The 23,444-nt window shown below is 44.3% G+C and overlaps 1 protein-coding gene across 4 annotated transcripts in view; it reads left to right on the plus strand.

The window, feature by feature from the left end:
• Positions 1–23,444, plus strand: part of MCF2 (MCF.2 cell line derived transforming sequence) — a 95,860-nt gene that overhangs the window by 34,688 nt on the left and 37,728 nt on the right. For all 4 annotated transcript variants that reach the window (XM_074962683.1, XM_074962685.1, XM_074962684.1 and 1 more), the window contains 9 exons: positions 3,436–3,555; positions 4,313–4,429; positions 6,384–6,533; positions 12,496–12,620; positions 13,146–13,260; positions 14,271–14,390; positions 15,541–15,732; positions 19,565–19,756; positions 19,919–20,090. In XM_074962683.1, the coding sequence (XP_074818784.1) occupies positions 3,436–3,555; positions 4,313–4,429; positions 6,384–6,533; positions 12,496–12,620; positions 13,146–13,260; positions 14,271–14,390; positions 15,541–15,732; positions 19,565–19,756; positions 19,919–20,090 (1,303 nt within the window). The remainder of the gene's footprint in view (positions 1–3,435; positions 3,556–4,312; positions 4,430–6,383; positions 6,534–12,495; positions 12,621–13,145; positions 13,261–14,270; positions 14,391–15,540; positions 15,733–19,564; positions 19,757–19,918; positions 20,091–23,444) is intronic.

The raw sequence follows: 23,444 nt of genomic DNA on the forward strand, positions 1-23,444 counted from the left end.
TGGTTGCGTTCCTAGTCAGCAACCTGTCTGAAGTTAACCCACAATGATGTGACATAAAATTGGTCTCTGGTTCTGTAACTGTACATGAGTCCTTCTAAACTTTGGCGTGTCAGGTTCACTCCCTCCGAGGATTGTGCTGAGATGCTCAGATGAAACTGCCAGGCTTTGGTTGGGTCTGTGAAACCCTCCTAGGACACACTGGTGTCTTGACATTATCAAACTGCGAAGTCTAAGACCTCTCCTCTCCCAGAAAACCCACCTCTCTCCGGACCTACCTTGTCTTTTGGGTGGGAGCTTAGTGGTTGGCTACCCCCCTCTGGTTGAGGGTGGTGCTTTGCACAGGAATGAGCTTCTTGCCAGACCTTCTCCCCCCCCCGCCCCACCAGTTTCAATCCTATAAACTTGTGGCAGCTGGCCCCATAGCTGCTGCCTACATTGGACTTGACCTTAGTCTAGGGTCTGACACCTTCCCTTTCCCCCCACACTGTGCCAGAATGCACCACTGTACTACAGCACGCTGACTGACGCCTGTATTCAATTCGTGCCAATAACGCCTACACTCCTCCCTCCCCTCACACGTTTTGGGGACTCCCTAGCGCTGCTGTTCATTGTGGGGTACATCAGAGCTCAGAAAGAAAGACATAACGGGCCAGGTGACCCAACCATGGGACCAGCAGCAGCGTTTGGAGTCCCACTGATTGCCATGCAGAGGGGTGGACAGGCAGCCTGCTTCTCTGGACCGTACGGGAGGGGGCTTGCCTTCCCTACTGTGCCAGGGAGAAGACGAAGAGCTCCAGTCAGCCTGACTGCTCAGAAATATCAGGAGGAGCGTGTGAGCGTGCCGCCTCGTTGGGAGAGAGAACTGCAGGCCGCACGGTTCCCAGCAGGTTTGCTAAAGGGAGATTCTGAGCCGGTTGGAAGAAGGGAATAATAGCTAGTCTTAGAACCAGGTTTGCAAAGCTTTCTATGACCGGGGCCAGGTTTCAATTGGCAAGAAGCCCAGGGGCAGGTTCGGCCTGGTGGGAGGTTTTATTGTGCAAGGTTCACAGAGCTCTAGACTGGCAAACGTTTTACTAACCAACATTCGGTATCAAAGCAATAGCGTACAAATATTGGCAAGGAAAGGGTAGGCATTCAGGGTTTGAATCTGAGACAATGTCACTGGCCATTTAGTGGTTCTCTCTTGCTGTCAGAGCGAAATCTTAAGCCCTGGCAAAATTCCCATTGAATGGAACTTAGTTTGTGTTCCTTTATTTTTTCACTCCCGTTTAAAATCACTACAGATGAATATAGCGCATTTATGTGGCTTTTGGGATGCTAAAGAGCGCTGACCATTTCTAAGAGGAACACAATCCACAATCAGGTTTTTTAAAAATTTTTATTAAGAAAAACATAAGCACGGCCATATTGGCTCAAACTAGCCCATCTCGCCCAGTATCCTGTCTTCTGACAGTGGCCAGTGTCAGATGCTTCAGAGGGAATGAACAGAACAGGGTGATTATTGAGTGTTCGTCCCCTGATGTCCAGTCCCAGCTTCTAGCACTCAGAAGTTTAGGGACACCCAGAGCATGGGGTTGCATCCCCATATCATTTTGGCTAATGGCCATTGGTGGACTCATCCTGCATGAACGTATCTAATTCTTTTTTTAACCAAGTTGTACTTTAAGCCTTCAAAATGTCTCCTTGCAATGAGTTCCACAGGTTGACCGTGCCTTGTGTGAAGACCGTGCCTTTTGTTTATTTTAAACCTGCTGCTACTGATTTCATTGGATGACCCCTGGTTCCTGTGTTATGTGATGGAGTAAAAAGTGCTTTCTTATTTGCTTTCTCCAGAGCACTAAGGATTTCATATATCTCTATCATATCCCCCCTTAGTCGTCTCCTTTCTAAGATGAACTGTCTCAAACTTCTTCAATGTCTCCTCATATGGAAGCTGTTCCATACCCCTGATCATTTTTGTTGCCCTTCTCTGGCCCTTTTCCAATTCTGATATGTCTTTTTTGAGAGAGTGCAGTTCTGGTTGCCCCCAGTATTCAAAGTATGGGTGTACTATGGATTTATATAGTGGCATTACAATATTTTCTGCATTATTATCTACCCCTGTCCTAATGGTTCCTAACATTCTGATAGCTTTTTCTGACTGCCGCTCTGCATTGAGTGGATGTTTTCGGAGAATTATCCACGATGACACCAAGCTCTGCTTCTTGAGTAGTAACAGCCAATATAGACCCCATGATTTTGTACTTATAGTTGGGATTATGTTTTCCAATGTGCGTTACTTTGCATTTATCAACGTTGAATTTTATCTGCCATTTTGTTGCCCAGTCAGCCAGTTCTGTGAGATCCCTTTGTAATTCTTTGCAATCTGCTTTGGACTTAACTGTCTCGAGTAATTTTGTATTGCGTGCAAACTTTGCCACAGTGTAATTTGTGCGTGTCACATCTCAACTGTAAATTTATGGCTTCTTTGAACAGTACATAATTGGATGTTTATGGAACCAAACCGTGTTTTGTGTGCATAGATATAGACACTTGTATTCTTCTTCATCAGAGTGTAGATGCTTATGTGAAAGTCATCTTTCTCCCCGCTTCCCCGCCCCCCTCCCCCCCCCGCCAGTTGTACACATTTTTCCCTTGAAAAATGGGCTAGTGAATATTTCATACCAGGGTTTTTTTTCATTGCCCCTCAGTGAAAACTTCATTTAATGTAGATTTAACTGGTAGTATCAGGATGTTTCTATCATTTATAATCACATAAATAAAATGGTAATTTACACTTGATAGAGGATTCACATGTTTATGCTGACAAGTTAACGTGCACTTGATACTTTTAAAGTTCTCAAGATACAGTAAGAAAATTTATATATGAGATAATATATGGAGATAGTTTGGCACAACTGGATTTTAGAGAAATATCATACATCTTAATTAACTGGGTTCCTTCTGTCATTTACTTATCTGTGATTTCAAGTAATTTTTCTTGGCTCCATTGAAATATTCAACATTCTTTTCAGTGTATCATTTACAACTCTCTACCACTATGTTTGAAATATGGAAATGAGGTTTAATATTTGTGCCACAAATTAAACAATGCCAATAATTACTAAGGATGACCAGGTTTATTCTGATACACTTCTGAGGAATACATACAAGTACATTACATAATGAATCACGGAGCTAAATTACAGCTACTTCACAGCTATGACTCATTTCTTGGTAGAACATTTTATGGAATGTTTCAAATCCAGCATTTTCATCTGCCAAAGAGCAACAGTTAAAGTAAGGAGGGGTGAGTGAATCATGGATGAGCGCAAAGAAATAGTAAGAATTGCTTGAAAAGTAGGCTTTGAATTTTGACCCACTTTTGCAATTGAGTCTCGTCTGAATTTTCACCAGTTAATGCCCATGTTGATTATCTGCCATGTTTTCCTGCAGGCCTCCTTCCCTGGGAACCTGCAGCTAGTGATGGTTCTACGTCCCACTGGGTTTTTCCAGCGCACTTTCACTGACATTGGATTTCGCTTCAGTCAGGAGGATTTTCTACTCAAATTACCGGTATGAGTATTTCAGCTGTGCATGATGCTCATGTAATCATAGAATATCAGGGTTAGAAGGGACCTCAGGAGGTCATCTAGTCCAACCCCCTGCTCAAAGCAGGACCAATCCGCAATGGCCCCCTCAAGGATTGAACTGACAACCCTGGGTTTAGCAGGCCAATGGCCAACCCACACAGACGCAGGCCAAACCACTGAGCTATCCTATCAGAAAAAGTTGGGTCAACTCATTTTACGTGAACAAAAGCGAATATCTATATATTCTAAAATAAGTGTATGTTTTGTTAGCCTGTAATTGATAAATACAAATTTGACCTCAGCTGCATGTAAAATGAAGGCGTGCCATAAAGAAATAATCGGTGCAAAAGCCAATGTTGTAAATACAGTAGGGCCTTGATTTTAAGAATACCAATCTAACGAACGACAAGTTATCTGAACCATTTTTTCCTTACATAAAAATAAATGAGCATATAATGAGTACTGTCAGTGAAGAACAAACCAACATCCCTTCACATTCTGATGCCTGGAAATCGCTTTGCAGTGGTTTGAAAGATGAGAAGAAATTTGATGCACTGTACAACACTGCAACTTATGCACCGTACTTACTGTGGTTTTGAGATGTTCAATTTTATGAATCTCTTCAGTCCCCAATTAGTTTGTATAATAGAGATTAGTACATGAAGTATTGCAGGCGTGATTTGCATGTTAATTGTGAAGAAGCTGCAATGAATCAATTAATGATGTTTCTTTGTTCCTAGGTGGTTATGCTGAGCTCAGTCAGTGATTTGCTGATGTATATTGATGAGAAGCAGTTAACCCCGGAGTTCGGGGGCACCTTGGAATACCGTCATAGCGAATGGGTTATCTTCAGAACTGTACGTAGCGCCGCTTATGTAGTGTTACTCTGCGTAAAGCCTAGCTCAAGCAGGGCCTGATTCTACAAAGTGCTGAGAGCTGCCGCCCCCCACCCCCACTAAACCCCTTCTGGGAGGTGATGAACACCCTCGATTCCCTAGTTAGCGCCCTGCAAGATCAAGACCTTTGTGTAGCTCAAGTTATTGGCAGTGCTTAAAGGGATCTGAAAGAAGGGAGATTGTCTATCATTGCCCCCTCATCTACCTGTCCCCTGACACATCCCTCCATCAATTTCCATCCCCCGATTGCCCCTCACCTCACCTCTGCTCTTCCTGCAGCTCAGGCATTCTTCACCCCCTTCTCCTAGGCCAGCAGGGTCCTTTCTGCGCCTTCCCAGTGAGGAAGAGGAGCAATCCTGTTGCTCAGAGGAAGGGAGAGGAAGGAGCCAGACCTGCCTTGAACTGCTGGGTTCCTTCTGCTCCCCTCCTGTGTGAATGGTGTCAGCTTCTGAGGGGCGGGGCTCAGAGTTCCGCACAACTCTGATTGGCTGCTCTTGCCTAGGTGGTATTCAAGTGAGGAAAGCAGCGAATCGGAGAGGTTTGCCCCCCTCAGGCTATACAACAAACATGCTCCCCTCAGCGACCCAGCTGGCTTCTTAAATTGTTATTTCCCAGGTACATGACCCGGTGCGCTTTAACCATTGCTTATTGACTAGGATTTTCAAAGGACTCCAAGGGAGTTAGGCACTGAATTTCTATAGGAGATGGGCAACTAACTTCCTTAGGCCCCTCATCGCTTTAAAACCATTGTAAAATTCTCTTCACAGCAGATACAGAGATCATCTCCTTTTGTCCCATTGGTTTAAAATGACAAATATTGTGCGGTTTTCTTTGCTTGTGGATTAAAGTAATTGCATAAGGGTGTTTGTTCCTTGCATGTGCAACTCTTTCATATTGCCATTTTTCTATGACTTTGGCCTCCATGCTTTCTCTGAGCTATATCCTGCCATAAATTTCTATGCAGCACCCTTTGATTTCAATGGACTGTCTGCTCACAGAGCTATGGTAGGCTGTTCTGCTAATTATTATCCAGACCGCTCAAAACGCTGATGAAAATTGCACCGAATTATTGCTTAAGGCTATAATCCTGGAATGAGAGCCGCAAGGGCAGGCCTCTGTATCTGCATGGAGCTCGTTGCAGGATCGGGGCCACAAGCCTCTCCTTCACGTTCTGCACCTGGCGGCAAGAATTACCGAGAGCACATTGTTAAGCAAAAAGGTGTTTATAACGTAGCCTACTGAGCATAATTTAAAAAATGAGACTGAGAAAAGGTTGATCTCCTTTTTTCCCATTGGACCCCCACGTGGATCGTGACCCCATTTTAACGAGGTCGCCAGGGCTGGCTTAGACTTGCTGGGGCTCAGGGCCCAAGCCAAAGCCCGAGGGATTCAGCCCTGGGTGCAAGACTCAGATTACAGGCCCCCTGGCTGGGACTGAAGCCACTAGGCTTCAATTTTGACCCCTTCCCCTTCGAGGCGGTGGGGCTCAAGGTTTGGCTTCGGCCCCCACACCCAGGGCAGTGGGACTCGGGCAGGCTCAGGCTTCGGTCCCCGCTCCTGGGATCAGGTAGTAATTTTTGTTGTCAGAAGGGAGTCACAGTCCAATGAAGTTTGAGAACCCCCGGCTTAAATCTTACTCTTGTACAAGGATTAAAATACATTAACTTTGCAGCTACTTTGAAACTAATGGCAAAACTCCCATTGACTCTAATATGAGCAGGGTTTGAGCTGAGGTTTTCAAATGAGCTTTAAGAGTTCATTGCCCAACTCCCATTGAACTTCAATGGGTTGGGGTGTGCCTAACTCCCTTAGGCTCATCTGAAGATCTCAGCACGGCCCTTAGTGCATTTTTTGATGAGCTCTTAGACTATCCTAACTATCCTGATGAGCTGATGAAATCATTGTCTTCCACCAGGCTATTGAGAGTTTTGCACTAACAGTGAAGGAAATTGCACAGATGTTACAATCTTTCGGCACAGAGCTGGCAGAAACAGAGCTACCAGATGACACGTATTCAATTGAGCGCATCCTGGCTTTGCGCACAGAAAAGTATTGTCAGCTCAAGGTATGCTACTCAGAAACTCAGCTCTATAATAAGTCAGTGTCCTACTGCAAGGTCAGACTTCTGTGGTTTGACTGACTGACTGTTCTCTCTCTCTCCCCCTCCCCCTCCCCCATATGCGTGTGTGTCTATTATGACCGTTAAAATAAACTATACCTATCTCTGTATGTTACATCTATATTTGCCTTTCACCCATTCAAACAATTGCCATGCCAACATCCAGGAAACTGTCTCTGCTCCTAGCTGGTTATTTGATAGCCATGTAGGTGTCAGAGCTCGAGAAACAAAGCAATTCTTGCCCATTCTTGAATGTGCATCGCGCTCTTCTCCTACAGCGTGTCTTGCAGGGAGGAACTATGGAAGGCTTTGTCAACTCCAAGTGCAATGCTTCCCTCGTGGATCTGCCTGATAGTACCTAAATTTGGCATATGCAGAGTGAACACAATGCCAATCTCCCACTGACATCAATGGCAGTTTTGCACGTATAAAGAGCGCAGAAAAGTGTGATAGATTTGAAGGATAATTTTGCCCTAGAGCGGCATACCTCTTATGAATGTGATTGTAAATTCACAGATGCTATGGGGCAAATTCTGTTCTCCCAATGACTTCAGGAAGGGTCCCTTGTTTTGAGAGGAGGCAGTGAATGTGTAGGTGTAAAGATATTGAGAGAATATACTATGGATTTTGTTACCCATGACGTGCGCTTTATCTTAATGTGAGCCCCCTTGTTTTATATAAATCAAATGGGAGCGCGGAACCAGTGTTCGGGGCAGGGGCAGCGTGCGGAGCCCCATGACCCCTGCCCCCACCCAGCCTAGGAGCCAGACCTGCTGGCTGCTTCCAGGGCACAGTGCGGTGCTAGGACAGGTAGGGACTAGCCTGCCTTAGTCCCGCAGCACCGCCGACCGGACTTTCAATGGCCCAGTTGGCAGTGCTGACCGGAGCCGCCAGGGTTCCCCGGTCGAAAACCGGACACCTGGTCACCCTAACTGAACAACTGTCCCCTCAGCTCTCCAGCCTGAGATCCCTTTTACACTGCTTTGCTCGTAAACAGCCACCCCTCCAGGCTTTGCCCACACCCGGCCTCTAATATGTTACCTGCTCCCAGCTATACATTACTGAGCGCCACTAGCTATTCCCTCCACTGCCATAATGGAACTTTCTTTAAACTTCTTCCCTTCTTCCTCCCCAGACCTAGTTGTCATTGGCAAAGCACGAAAGCCTTCCTGTACTTTTTGGCAGAACTCTTCTTTTCTTGTTTCTTTAATATTTAAAGATATATTTTACTTATTTGAGATTATGATTAAAATATTATATGCTTGAACAAGGATTTTGGGTACAGCAGCTGCCAACCAAGCTGTTGTTTTTGATACTGCTGCACATGTGAGAGGCCAGACTGGGTATAGTTCTGAAATCCTTAACTTCAGTTCAGAGATTCAGAGATTCGAAGGCCAGAAGGGACCACTGTGATCATCTAGCCTGACTGCCTATATAACACAGGCCATAGAATGTGCGCAAAAGAATTCCTAGAACAGATCTTTTAGAATAATGCCCAATCTTGATATAAAAATTGTTGTTGATGGAGAATCCACCATGACCCATGGTTAATTGTTCCAATGGTTAATTTACTCTCACTATTAAAAGTTGTGCTTTAAGAGTAGTTGGCCAAGTGCTCCTGTGGATTTGAACCCACAACCTACCTCCAGCACTAGAGGCAGGAGCCTCAGACCAATGCCAACAACCTACCTGTTAGATTACTCATGCATTCAGTGGGGCTACTAATACGTAATATAGGATTAGGTCCTGTATTTGCACTAGAGTGTAATGGGTTAATCTAGTAACGTTTGTATAATTCATATATATCATGTTATGTCATTCCTATGGCATTGTCTTTATAGAAAGCTCCCAATTAGAAATATACACAATGGCAACCAAAATGTGCTCTGTGTATGTATACATAGGTGCATATAAAATATATATACAGGATAGGGAAATATCGCTGTATTTTTAGAAACAATTGTAATATGCTAGCTATGCACTGTAGTTCATGTTTGATTTAACCTTTTGGCTGAGGAACAAATCCTTAGACAGTGAAGAAAGTGTCCGTTACAAATGCGATAGTAAATATAGACACGTCAGTGATGCCTGCTTGTTTTCTGGCGAAATCAAAAAGATCATGAGTTTTCATTTACAGTTAAAATATTGAGATGTTCCTTTAGATTAATCATTCAGTCGAAATCATCTGTTTTTTTTTTTTTAATCTTATTCATTAGTTTAAAATATCAAAAAGGCTGGTGAGTTTTTGAACAAAATGTAGCCTAGTTGTGTGTGTGTGTTTTCAAGAACATGAAAGATGAAGCTTGATAAGAAATTGTGCACAGATTGCAGTCATAATGATACAAGATTGCTGTCATGGCAACTGAAAGACTGGGGCAGGAGATTTCTGAGTACATATAAGAACTATTTGCGCATTTGTGTAGCTGTGATACTGAACAGAAGCCAGTCGTAAAGGTAATGAGAAAAGGACCGAAACTAATTAAGCACGCTAACTAAGAAATTAACCCCTTTGATATACTGGAAGGGGGAAAAATCATATTTAACACCCATTCAGTTGCTTTTGGTGCTTAGGTTACAGCATCTTCCTGTGTAATGGAATTGTCTGAAACAAAAGGAGACTTTAGGTCTCTGGAGAGCTAAACATGAGAGGGTAAAGTAGCAGCCGTCTCTTGCCTAAAGCATGCTGCGTAATTCCCCTTCCCTTTCGTGTTTCCTGGATTATTGAAGTATCAAACGTGGTCAGAACTTTTGTCCTAGGTCACATCAATCCAGTGCCAAGTGATACTAACACATTCCAACAGTTTGCACTTCATGTGCTCTGATTGGCTGTTTGGTCCACCTGCCCCTCCCTCATGGTCTCTTCAGCTCAACGTCATGCAACACCTGCCCCTCTAACTCTCTTCTGCCTTGGCCTGGCCCCCTCATCCTCCTTCCTTACCCCTTTCTTTCCATTTAGCTGATTCCCTCCTAAGTAACCCTTCCCCTCCCCCTCCGCCCCCCTGAAACAAAGTGGAACTAACATGACATTTGCCACTCTCACAGTGTTCACCCTGGTTGTGTTCTCTACTGCTTCTCCTACCCGGTGATGCCTGCTCTATTTAGATTGTAAGCTCCTTGGGGCAGGGACTGTCTGTCACACTGTGTCTGTACAGCACCTAGCACAATGGGGTTCTGGTCCATGACTGGAGCCCTTAGGCACTACAATAATATAAACAGTAAGTGTGGAAGAAAGCATGGGATACAAATCAAATCTGTTCTGTTCTTTTAACATAGTAAGGCCGGTGAAATGCACAGAATCAAATGATGGATCTGCTCCCACCCCCCGTAAATAAACCAGTCCCTTGAGATACTTTAACTTGTTGTCTATGTATACGCTAATCCAGCCAGGCATACTTCTGAAGGAAGTGTGAGACTAGCTGCTTTTTAATCTCCCCCCTCTCTCCCATGAGGATCCTGCTGCTCCTTCCTATAGAAAGAAGAAATATCCAGGAGCATCACACGCAACTGTGTGCTGGGTGCGGTGTGCAACTGCACTGTTCTCATGCCCCGGGGTTTCCCATTAGTCAACAAACACAGCTGCATGGGTTGGCCTGACAGTACCAGGTGGTACTTTGCATTGCCACGCCAAGGAGGCAAGATGGGGTCCAGTCACAGCCGTGAAAGGCTCTTTCTTGGACAAGAGTTGGCCTTCAGAGGGAAGTCGCATGGTGCGATATTCCCAGCCAAATGCCTTTGGTGGTATAATTGGGTCATAGCTAGAAGGGCAGAAAGTAAATGGGCCTGGTGCATAACTCTACTGTTGCAGAACCTTGTGCACCCTTTGTTATGGGGCCTAGTGATTTAAAAGTTTACCCTGGAAGCTTTTTGAGGCAGGGACTATCTTGCCCTAGGTGTATGAACAGCACCTGGCGCAATGAAGCCCTAATGTCAGGGTGGGAGTAGGTCTACGCTACAAGCACGGCAGTGACACATCGACCTACCTGTGTCGACAGTGGAGGTTAGAGTGACCTAGCTACGCCGCACAGGGCATGAAGGTTTTCACTGCATCGGGCGACGTTGCTAGGTCGTCAACCTAAGTTCAAGGTGCAGACCAGGTCGGAGGTGCTACTCTAATAGACGTGGGTATCATTTTAAGAGGGAAGGGGAGGGAGGAATCTCCTCCAAACCTCTAACTTGGATGGAAAACCCTGTTCTTTCTTCCCTCCCCCACCCCCAATTTCAGCCCCTCCATGGAGGGGAGGGCAGGGAGGGATGCAGCGAGATGGTGGGGAGAAGGTAGCCATCTGAGTTCATTGCTTAGTGCAGCTTGGCATTGCTTCTGTTACTAGGGGCTGCTCTGTTGGGGAGACCAGACGCTGATTTCTGGAGCTGCAGCCCCCATCCTCTGCATGCAGAGCAGTCCCCCTGGCAGGCAGACAAGCCCTGGTCCCTGTCCCCCTTCATTTCCCCCCACACTCCTCATGAAGGAGATTTGGAGCTGAGGGGAAGGAGGAATCAGCCAGGGGGCAGCCTTCAGAGGACACAAGATGGGAGAGGGGGTTCCTGGGGTGGGGAATTGTGGGGAGTGACAGGCTGGGGTGGAGTGGTGTGGTGATGGACCTATACTTGAGTGGCTCAAACTTGGCAGTGGGGAGATGCAGGCTCAGGAATGGGTCTTGCGGAAGAAAGCTGGGGGAGAGGGGAAGATGAGGTGTTTTTTTAGGAGGAAAGGGTATTAGTGGGGGTGGGGGGGAAAGGGATTTGAGGGGTCTGGTGGGAGAGGGAGTGAAGCTGCTATTTGGGAAGCGCCAGTGAGCGAATGATTGAGGCGCGAGGTACTGAGACCCTTATTGGTAGCAGGGCATAGGAGGAAGGAGGCACTTGCGCTGCTGGGGGATGAGGAGAGTTTGTAGCAGTCGGAGGTCTGTGTCCCCCTCAACTTTGCTGGCAACATTACTCCACCGGTAAGAGAAGTAATATGAAGTAATATTGATAAATAGGAGCAACCCACTGCAATGCACGCTCATGCCACACGTAAAGGAGTTGCCAGCAGAGCGTGCTGTGTGAGAGCCCCTTCGCTTTGGCGTGTACTGCTCCCCACTTGGTCTGCTGGAGCCCAGCGTTGTTAACAGGATAGCTTACCTTGCAATACTGGGAGTCCCTTTTATTTCAGACTAGTGTGTCCTCATGGGCAGTTATACAGCATAGCTATAGCCGTTTAATTATCCCTCTGGAGTTCTGCCAGACAGTTTCCCCATGTTGACTAGCCCGTCTTCCGTTTTCTCTTTTGCTTCCTGAGATGTGCCTTTCAGCCCAGTTCAACGCCCACCCCAGTTTTTCCTACTCTCTTAGCATCACCAGCCCTGCCCCAGCTGTCGCGTCCCATGTGAAAATAAACAAAGAAAACACTTGCTCATGGGCCGAACCTGATGTAGAGTGAAATTTTTCAGCTGAAACTCAAATACCAAATTTTTAGTTTGAATCCACTTCCAATGAGTTTATAATGAACACGCTGGCAAACGTTTGGTTGTAGAGACTCTGGGGCATGCTGTCGGACGATCACAGTCTCAAGTTCCGTGTGCAGCCAGCACATAGTGGGGATGTTTGTTCTTCCTGTGATATTGACCTTGACTGAAAAATGCAACATACTACCTGGAGCAATATTAATTCAGTACGCCAGCTGTTTATACCTAGTCTATCTAATATCTCGCTCTCTATAATCTTTATTAACCACTATATAATAACACTTTTATAGTGCTTTCCCATCCAATGCTGTTAAAGCATTACTCCCCTGTAGGTGCTAACATCCCCATTTTACAGATGGGGACATGGAGACCCAGAGAAATGAATTGACTTGCGCAAGCGCATCACTGTGGAGCCTGACCGTGTCTGAGAATAAACTAACCAGTAGTGTCCTACATTTGTGCAGGGAGATATTACAGTAGTAACAAAAGAAGGAAACGTGCTGTTAAGTAGTTTAGAAGAGCCCAATGCCAACGAACGTAGTCAGAAACAACACCACGACAGGCCCGGAGACTGGGAAACTGTGAATCGGTGAGTGCATGTGCTTCTTGTTTGATTTCGAATGGGAACTCTCAAGATAGACTAAAATAAGACTTTATATGTATTAAGCCATGCATGCACTTTCCATGGTAGCAGTGGTCAGTACAGTGATACCGTCATGGGTTCTGTTCCTATCTGTACCAGTGACTTGCTTTTGCAAGTGATTTAACCTTGCTGTGATTCTGTTTGGGAGGAAGGGGCTTTGCATCCTCAGTGACAAGTCCCTTAGACATCATAGATTAGAAAGATAAAATAGAAGCAGTTTTATACCTACCTCGCATGGCTATTGTCCGCCTTAATGATGTTTGTAAGGTTCTTTTGAGATCTGCACGCAGTCATTTAGATACACATCTAATGAGTTATCATTAGAGAGGGGCCCTGAACTGAAAGCCCAGATTCAAAACTCCACAAAGTAGAGTGGACTCTGGGTCAGAACTTTGCCGGGTGGTCCCATCTCCCATAATCCTGTATTGGCCAACTCTTTTTTTTGTCTCTTCCTTTTTCATTCTTGTTCAGGTTACTTGCTCAGTTGCATGAGATGGAAACCGCTTTTGATGGCTTCTGGGAAAAACATCAACTAAAAATGGAGCAGTATTTACAACTGTGGAAGTTTGAGCAAAGTTTTCAAGAGGTATGGAGAGACTGATCCTTCCCCCCACACAAATGGGAGTCCTAAAAAGAGATTTTGGGCACTATGCTATTGTCCTGTCAGGCACAGCCATGGTTGCTGCCTTCCATTCAGAATAAATGTAAAGAAGCCATTATGACCAGGCTGCTGAAACAATGACAGGAGCACCCAAAACAACAGGCACATGGAAATGCTGAGTAGCAGCTGAATACTGTAATCCAAGGGTTTTAAAATGCAGGGGCTGGGGCTTTGATTGGTAGAACTGTTTTGTGTGTGTGTGCATGCATGCATGCTTGCAAACACCAGAAAGAGAGACAAAACCAGCTGAAATAAGACAGACTGGGAGAGAGCCTGGACAAGCACAGAACACAGAAGAAGCTAGAGGGGAGGCTTCTGGGTCCGTTGCTGGTAAAGAGGATTGAGGCTGTAAGCAAAGAAAATATCTCCTTTTGGTTTTAGTTCCTCCTGCATTCGTAGAAGTAGGATTTTGTACATCCCTTGTAAATAAACAAGATTGCTTCACAGAAAATACCAGACTCTGGTCAGTTTTGTTTCCAAACTGGGACACTCTCAGGGCTCCAAACTTTGCCGCTTGAAGCAGAAAGGGATGATATTGTATAATACCTAGGCCACACCCCTGAGCGACATAATTCTATTGACCTACTCTTCTCTGTCGCTAGTGCTATGTTGGCAGGAGAGCTTCTCCCCCTGACATAGCTCCTGCCTCTCGGGGAGGAGGATTAATTATGTCAATGGGAGAAGCTCCCCCATCAGTGCTGGAGCATCTTCCCTTGGTGCAGCTGTGCTGATTCAATGTTTTAGGTCTAGACCTGCCCTTAGATAGACTTAACTGATGATTTCCAGGCTTTGGGATGTTTTTTTAGCTGAACATTCTTTCAGTTTGACATGTCTCACTTAGCAACCTTAACTATAATGGGATGAGCTTTTGGCTTGAGAATAATTTTGTGCTTATAACTTGTATCCTTTTGCAATTGTCGTCTTCTTATTTTTAGCTCCAGAGTGCCATTGAATTTTTAATGGGTCAGCAAGTGGAACTGCCTGATACTGGAGATAGCGTGGCTCAGGTGAAACAAAGGCTCAAAGACTTGGGTAATTTGGATGGAATGGCTCAGGTGAGATAATCTTTCAAATGCTAGATGTACCAATGAAACATTATAGGTGCTTTCTGAGAGTGCCAGAACTACCTTCTGAAATGGCCTGACTTTCTTGTAACTCATCAGTAGGTGGCTACAAGCAGGTGTTGATTTCACTAGTCTTTCACCTCTGTGGAACTTCATTCAGAACACATTGAAAACCCTATGGCAATGAATGTGGTTCTCCTAGACAAAATAAATCACTGAACCAGCACAAAATCCAGCACAGATAAGTCTGTCCATAGAGAAGACCAGGGCGTGTTCCATAGGTGCTCACTTACCAGTGAAGAGGCAAGACAAGTCCCTGGCCTGAAGTGTTGGCAATTTAAGTAGGCAACACATAGGTGAAGAATAGGAGATGTGACAAAAAGGAGAGGGATAGGAGCGGTGAAGTTTGCTGGGAGTCTTGCCGATTGCATGCTTTTTGTATAGTGATATATACTATGTGTGATAGGCATGCCTGCCTACAGACATATATGTAGGCTGGGATTTTCAAAGGCATGTAAGAGAATTGGGTGCCTAACTCTCCTAGTTAATATGACTCTGTGGAAAGGCTTAGGGCTTGTGGGCCATTTGAAAGAAGGGTGTGCTTAAGCTGAAGCTTGAAGGAATAAAATGAGGCACGGCAGATAGGGAATGTTGGGGAAAGGGTCCCAGGGGAGGGCCCACATGGGAGAAGGCAGAGCAGTTGCACTGGCATAGCTGCTGAGCTTGACGATGAACAAGGTGGTTAATTCTTCCTCCCACGTTATCGTCCGGAGAACAAGCCAAAGCTGGCTGTTAACCAATTTTGAGGGCAATATTTCTGGAAATGATGGTACAATATCCGAGGTAGCTCTGGCCATGCACTGGTAGGCCAGCCAGGTTGTGGAGGTGGTTGTTGCTTTTCCTTTCGAATGGTACAAAGACATTAAAAGCTGCCCATCCCCGGTTGCGGGTGCCCTGTTTTCAGAGCTGGATGCTGCATGCTGAAGCTCTTTTACCCATTTCAAATGGCATGGATTTGGTAGGTGAGAACAGATGAAATTGTTAGGTGCAAGTTATTACTGATAAATGTTTCCATGTTTCGTCTTGATGGCATGATCCAAACAAGTGTGTAACCCCCTCCATTGCTTTGTCTTTACGAAAGGACCTGGTAGGGAAAACGCAGGTGGTGATATTACATGGGCACCAGCTAGCGGCAAATCATCATTACGCACTCAGCTTAATCTGTCAGCAATGCAATGAGCTGCGGCACCATTCTGACATCCTGTCGGAGGAGATCAAGAGGAAGCGCGTACGGCTCCAGATGACCTTAGATCTGCACACCCGCCTGCAGCAGGTAACCGTCAGAACTATGGTGCACTGGGGAGTGGCTGTTTAACCTCTCTGTGTGGATCTCCTGCAGACGGACACCCTGGCTGCAAGTATCCCGCTTGCAATGCACATCTTGTGGTGAAGATATTCTGCTTATATAACTTACACTAGGACAGTGTGCCTCTTTGTCCTTCTCTAGTGGCTGAACCACTCAAGGGGTTAACACATAGCTACCATGGCTAGCTCGGGCAGACGAGGCCTATGATTTTCGGGGTGAAGGTTCCAGGTTCATGCCCTGTGGTACACCCAAGTGGGTCTGGTTGTACTTGAATCTACTCTGTGGCAGCCCCCTCTAATCATTCCCCATGTGATCTCCACATGTAGTTCTTAGTGTTGTTTCTGATGATTCATGTCATGCTGTCTGGAGTGGCTCACAAGTGAGAATATCAGACTTAGGGCAGACTGTTAGGAAGCAAGGCACAAACCCCCAACTGGTTGTGAGTTCTATATTTAGAAGTTCATCAACCCAGTAACAAGTGTAAATTCCTCAGGCACTGTACGGCCTTACCCTGGAGTCACAGACTTTCCCCTTTGCCTTCCGATCTATCTTGCTTCTGTGATAAATGGCCACTTTACACCAAAATCACAAAATAGTCTGGTTACTCCCAGTCCCAAAGGACCAGTCACTTACCCTAGGTCGATACGCACTTAGATCTCACACCAGAGAGAGAGAGAGCATGAGCAAGCTGGAGTATATCATGAGGTGTAGCCAATCCTGTAGTAAAGTAGGGATTTACTAACTAAAAAAAAGAAATGAGAATTATTTACAAGGTTAAAGCAGGTAAGCGTGCACACACAAATGGGTTAGTCAGGTTTCCACAGGTAATAGCAACTTCTAAAGTAAGCACACTCTGTATATCCTTTAGGGCTAACCCAAGCTAAACCGTTGGGGACTCCTTGCTCATGCATACAAATCCTCACCTCTCAGAGTTCAAGCAGCAAAGGAATAATAAATTCTCATTAAAAGGAATCTTTATTTCCTTCCCCCAGCGTTCGGGCTGTGATGGGATGAGGCCTTGGGCATCTCTCCTCTTCACGGATGTGGGGGAAGCAAATTATTAAATCATCAATCCACAATGGCCCACTTGATTGAATAGTCCCTGCTGATGGGCAGGAGATAACACCTCTTGTGATAGACGCATATTTCACACTGGATAATGCTTCTCCCCTGACTCTGGGGGTTTACCGTCTTAGCAAACATTTTTATAGTTACAGAGCAAACATTTCAACATTACCTTCTAACATGGGATACAGAGATTTTAAGTAGGATTAATACATGCAGCATCCTACAACCCATAAATCCTGAACTCATTCTTCTAACACTATTGTCTCTTTTAACTGTACTAGCCCACAGGTAAGCCAGACTGGTTTCCAGCTGTGCATTTTTCAGTGTTCACTGAGTCCTGGGGCCTTGGCATGAGCTGGCAACTGGTCTGCCAGCATCACAGTCTATTTACCTGTAGAACTAACTATGAATCTAGCTGTAGTCACAGGAGAGGAAACTGGTGATCTCATATTTTGTAGATCCATCACCCAAAATCCAGAGAACCAAAACAGTTAGTTATAGAGCTTCACAGGAATTGTTAGACTTCCACATCCACAAAGACTACAAAGTCCCACCTCTCCCTCTCCAGACACCTGCACAAACAGATTGGCCCTGAAGTGTGCTTAAAGGCCAAGAAATCTGGGCCTTTCCCCACCAAAATGGGGGAGTTCATGTTAACTCCCAGCTACTGTATTAAGGCTTTTTGCTCCTTAAGAAGTTCCATACAATCCTACAATAGTCCACAAACATTTGGATTTTCAATAGAGTGGACCCCAAAGGCAGTAAACTTGATTCACTAAGGTTTAATGTCGTTCCATAAGGTTTGTCCAGGATATTATTCTATCCGTCACAACGTCCTTCCTTGATACTGCTTTTTTGTGATCGGCCAACCGTAGCTAGTGTCCCAGGTCTCAAACTGTCCTCCCAGTCTCTGGTAACAAAAGGTGGGCACACACCCTCAATTAAAGGGACAGACAAGGTTCTCAACCTACGAATATCCCCACACTCTTATCCAGATTGAAATGCAGCCAGCTAGGCCTCATCCATGCCACCGTCATACCAAATACTGGGTGGGGCATTTGACAGCATTGGCAGGATCAGATGAGACAGAGAGAGAGATACAGAATTGGGTGTCATCTGCATACTGAAAAAAATTTAGCCTTTGCTTCCTCGCTAACCATTGCAATGGCTTCAGAGTTGTGTTGGAAAATAAGGAGACAAGATACAATTCAGTGGAAACACCACCTAAGCGTGCCTTGGGGCAGCAGTTGCCCACAATTGCTCTCTCCTGGGAAATAAGAATGGTGCCAAAAGTCACCCTGTTTATTCTTCGAGGGTTCTGTGGCCATAAAATTGAGTCAGTTCAAGTGGCCAACATCACAAAAGCAATGTTCATGTGACATAACAGTCTTGTTGGTACTCATGCTTGTATTAGAGATGCAACCTAACATGTTAGCTTTCCTCTTTGAGGCTTTGACTCACTGGAATAGAGAGAACACCTGATGATATACTCCAGCTTGCTCATGCTTGCTGTCTCTCAGTAATTTGAGGAGAAGCAGCATAATTGATTATAAAATAAGATGATGGGTTGGTGGGTAAATAAAACTTCTGTTTGCTTGCATGCAAATGGAGTCCTGTAGCTACAATGCTTGTTAATATCTTAATTAGGATTGACGTTTCAGAGACAATCATGGCAATTTGGCTAGAAGACACAACTGAAATGAACTTGAGTCAATGAAGTAGCAAACTTGTGACCATCCATTCTGACTCAATATCTGCCACATTTTTCATCAAGGGAATCTGTTTTTTCTCCATCCACTCCACTTCAGTATAGCACTAATCTGACTGGGCACAGGATTATATAGGAACATAGGCATTGCCAGATCAGACCAGTGGCCCATCTAGTCCAGTATCTTGTCTGAGAGAGCGGCCAGTACCAGATTCTTCAGAGAAAGGGACAGGAAGTGGGCAGCTGTGGAATAACTTGCCCAGAACAGATGTTTCTAGTTAACCCCTCAGTTAGAGGTTGGCTTCTGCCCTTGTTTTCTAAGTGCTTATTAAAGTAATTCTGGACAATCTCATTGACTATATAAAAGTCTGATCCTTTAAAAAAACCTATTCCGTTCTCAGTCATCGCAATATCACCTTGTGGCAATGAGTTCCACAGTTTACTTATGGTAATTAAGTGGCATGCTTAGAACTTTCAGATGTTGTTTATATAATATTATAGGTATAACACTGTAAACTGCTGCTATTAAGTTCCTCGTTATAAAAATATGGACACAATGATGTGAGCTATTCATCACAACTCAAACTCTGTTGAGCCCAACTTTTTAGTCAGTTTTTAGCCAAACTAGTTAGTCACTAAACACATTAATGGCTGATCTTCTTGTTCATTTTGCCATGTTTACGTTCAGAGCAAGATAATACGGGAAGAGTTATGTACCAAATTCTACTTTTATGTCAGTGCCATACCAGTGATTTTGCACCTGTGTAGCTGAGAGCAGAATTTGGCTGGCAATGGTAGCCATTCTCCAGAAATTTAAGGCCCGACTTCCTATTATCAGAATGCAAGAGAGTTGATTGGACTTCTCATAAAGCTAATTAGCTTTTTGGTTTTCTCCAGACTAAAAAGCAGATGAAGTGAATGCTGAATTAATGGGTGATAAATATTTTTCATTTATACTTCGGTTAACTGGAGGTTTCAGCTCACTGATCTGTTTACTCCTTATTTGTGTTACACTTTTATCAGGCCCTCGAGTGCTGTGATGAAGGGGCTAATCTTCTAGCTAATCAGCCAATGGATAAATGCCAGTCTAAAGAAGGTGCTCAGAAAGCTCTTGAGGATATAGACAAATTTCTTGAAAGTTCTTTGCTGTACTTAAACTATGATCCTCAAGTCCTGTGCTATGACTTTGAATCTGTTTTAACACCTGAAATAAAGGTAAGATACCTGTGTCCTCTTTTAAAAATAATAATAATAATAATAATAATACAATTACAACACAATTGCAATATTGCCAGCCTTTGTACTGTCTCTGTTACAGTGACAAAAGTGCCAAATAATAATAATTTTGGTGATGGTTGTCTTATTCGAACTCCGCAGGACCAGATACAGTCAGTCCAGATCAAGCTTGAAAACGTTCGAACTATGTTTGAGAATCGGCAAACTTGCTTCAAAAAGCTGGTGGATAAACAAGTCCGGCCTGTTCAGTTAGTAGCCCCTCGACCAGAAAACCCACCAAGATCGAAATCTCCTTTATTCTCTCCCAAACACGGTAAAAGTATTTTTAAGTTTCTGGCATCTTAAAACGTTCAGTTTTGTTCATTTTGCTCTGAGCTATGAAAGAATAAGTCTAAGTGTAGTTTTAAGAAATAAACTAGAATTTATGGGCTGATGTAAAATTACTATATCAGTGTTAAATGCTTAGGAGATTATTACCTCTCAAGTTCTGGGCTCGAGTCTCCGATTAATGGGTAAGTAACCTATGTCTAGAAGTCCCCCATGTGGTGCATAGATGGGACAAAGATCCCTGTCGTATTTAAGTTTATGTTGGTCTCTGCTATTGTATGGAATGTTTTAGCTTCAAAAACACAATATAGTTATAAGTAGAGCTGTGTGATATTGAAAACTCTTGAGCTCTTTGAAGTTTTGGAGCCTTCAAGTTTCTTACAGTTTTTATTTCAGTTGTGAAAAGGCTGCATGAGAACCGGGTGCAATATTTTCTCCACTGTCTGTGTAGACAAGCTGATGCAGTTTTTCTCAGTTCATTTTTGACGCTCAAGCTGGTTTGGCTGGGATTGGTTGCATGGTATTTATCCTGAAAGACACAGTGCAGACTTCCCCACACTGTCCCACCAGACAGCCTGCAGTGCTCAATTGGAAGTGAAATTAGGGTTACAAGGGAAAAGGACAAGAACCTATTAAAACATATGAACAGATTTATTTTCCTATATCAAGAAGTCCTCAGTTAGCAATCTCGTCAATATACGTAGAGCTGCACTGACACAGATTTTGGCTGACGTTTTGCAGGAGCCTAAGGAAATTAGTCACCCAGATCCCACTGAAATTGAAAGGGAATAGGGCGCTTAACTTCCTTAGTGTCACTTAAAAATTCCTCTCTTAAGCCCTTATTATGGAATAACACAAAGCCAAATCCTGGGAAATAAAGGTCCATGAATGTTCTGCCCAGAAAAGTATTTGGCCCGATGTTAGTTTAAATGATGAAATTAAATACTTGTTAAGGAAAAAAGTTTATATACCAGTATAAACAAGTTGTCCAAGGTAATGTTCAGTGGTTTGACTATATAAGACAATTAATTAATCATTTATGATCTACACGGGGATCATTTTTCTTAGCATATGCACAACGTGCCTCAGGATTCATCACCGAATTTGGTCTGCTGGTTGGATCATTAGCTTCCCCGGCCCAGGCCGGTTAGTGACAGGGGGTGTGAAGTGAACGCTGATCCATGATCGTTAATGATTTATTATGATATTAGGTATGTTATGGCAGTACCTTAGAGCCCTCAGCTGAGATCAGAACCCTGTTGGGCTAGGCTCTGGATATGCACATGTTAAGAAATGCTCCCCACTCTGGAGAGTTTATCCAGTAAATAAACAGGGGAGGCAAAGATGGGAGAGGAAACACAAGAAGAGAGAGGTGAAGTGACGTGCCCAAGGTCTCGCACAAGTCAGCGTTGAGAATAGCCTCAGGTCTCCTGACCCCTGTCCAGTCCCTTTTCAAGCACTGCCTCTCCAGCATTACTCATCAACAGTATTGTGATGGCTTTTTAAAATCAAAGAGTTGTGACTATTTCTTAATGTTCCATCGTCGGCATTTCGGAAACAGGAGAGTGATAAAGAGAGAACTTTGCCTTAAAGATTAGGGCAAATTGTGTGACCTGTTGCTATCTGTGATGTTTTGGGATCATTCACACTAGTAAAGGGTTCTGTCACCGCCTGCCCTGTGACCTTGGGTACTTGAATGCTAATCTGCTGCGGTTTACATTCCTGACATCAGGAGCCAGCCCATAACCATAAAGCTCTCACCCCGGCTTCCACCAGCCTACTTGGTCCTGGGAGGGTGACCCCAATGGCCCTTTCAGCCCCAAGTCTCCCCAAATCCATCATCCTGAGTTCCTAATGACCAGACATGTAGACTTTTCCTCTCTGGTTTGTCACCCATGAAGGTGTGAAACCAGTCCTCTTGCTTTGGCACACAAACTCCATGCAGTTTGCACACCAGGGACCTGCTTGGGGTAAAAATAAACAAGAAGTTAATTTAATAGGAAAACCACAGTTTCAAAGACGAAATAACAAGGGAAGCAAACACATACAAGCTACGGGGACAATAAACATAAAGAAGCATCTTCAGGATGTACCCTTTCAAATGAGAGAAAAATCCCTTTTCTAACACACCAATTGCCCTTGAACAGTTTCTCAGCATACTCCCTAATTGTAGGGGGGATCCAGGGTTCAAAGACAGCTTCCCACTTTGATGTTGTCCTCGGTTTCTGAATAGGTTTCACTTCAAACCCCTTCCCCTTTAAAAAGGGTTTCCAGGGTTTTTTTTCCCTTCAGTCACTGTAGAAATTCAAAGTGGGGAACCCACACCCCGCCTTTCTTAGTTTCCAGGCCCGGGGGTTTCTTTTCAGTTTCAAGTTGTTTCAGTGTTTTCCCATTAACTCTAGCGGCCCATCATTTGTCTTTGCCTGGTTTATACAGTGGTAGGTGCTCAGGGCTCATCTCATCTGGTTGGGGAGGCCCTCCCTGCCTGACTACTTACCGCCCTGCTGTGAGCGGGAGCTGAAAGCTGCAGCGCAAATTAGGAGCACAAAGAAATAAATTCATATATACATGTAAATGCATAACCACAGTCTGTATGACTATCTCATCATGACCATCAAGTTCAGAACATGACAGGCTTTCATAAAAGACCTTATTCACATATTTGTAAAGCATAGTAACATTGTATACAGCTTATTCTTTGGGGTTCAAACCCCTGTTCTACCCTGGGGATGCCTGGACCCTGAGTGTCACACCATCACAGTGGGTATCTGACTGGATGTATTTGATGCTGTTCCCTTAAACATTGTACATTTTAAAGGCATGAAATCAGTTGTAATGGACAGGTACCCTCCATAATCTTAACCCTGAAAGATGCAAACAAGCATCTGGAAGTGAGCACAGTCAGCAAAGGGTGAAAAGATGAAAGGCACTTCTTTTGGAGACATGCTGCCGGAGATCCTTTTGGAAAGGTCTCCCTTTGACAGTGAAACATCAGAATGGCTGTATCTGAACTGGTGGGATATCTTGTGTCAAAGATCCGTCCTGGGATGCACTGAGTGTGCTTAGAGTTCTGCAGACACTATGGCACAGATTGAAAGCAAGCTACTGGGAAGCACACTTTTTTGTGCTCTTTTCTTTCTTTTTTTTTTTTTAAGAGGGTAAGGACTTTCTCCTTTCATCTTTGCCCTGGTTTTGAAGTCTCTCTGTTGGGGGGCAGGTCTATTTTTAAAACTACTTTTGAAAAATTGTAAACCATAAAATAATGTAGTACCGTATACTGAAGTGCAGTAAAGTGCACTAATGTTATGGCTCTATAATAAAGTAACGTTAAGGGCTGTAT

Source organism: Natator depressus, chromosome 9 (assembly GCF_965152275.1).
Source record: "Natator depressus isolate rNatDep1 chromosome 9, rNatDep2.hap1, whole genome shotgun sequence".
In the NCBI taxonomy this organism is placed as follows: Eukaryota; Metazoa; Chordata; order Testudines; family Cheloniidae; genus Natator; species Natator depressus.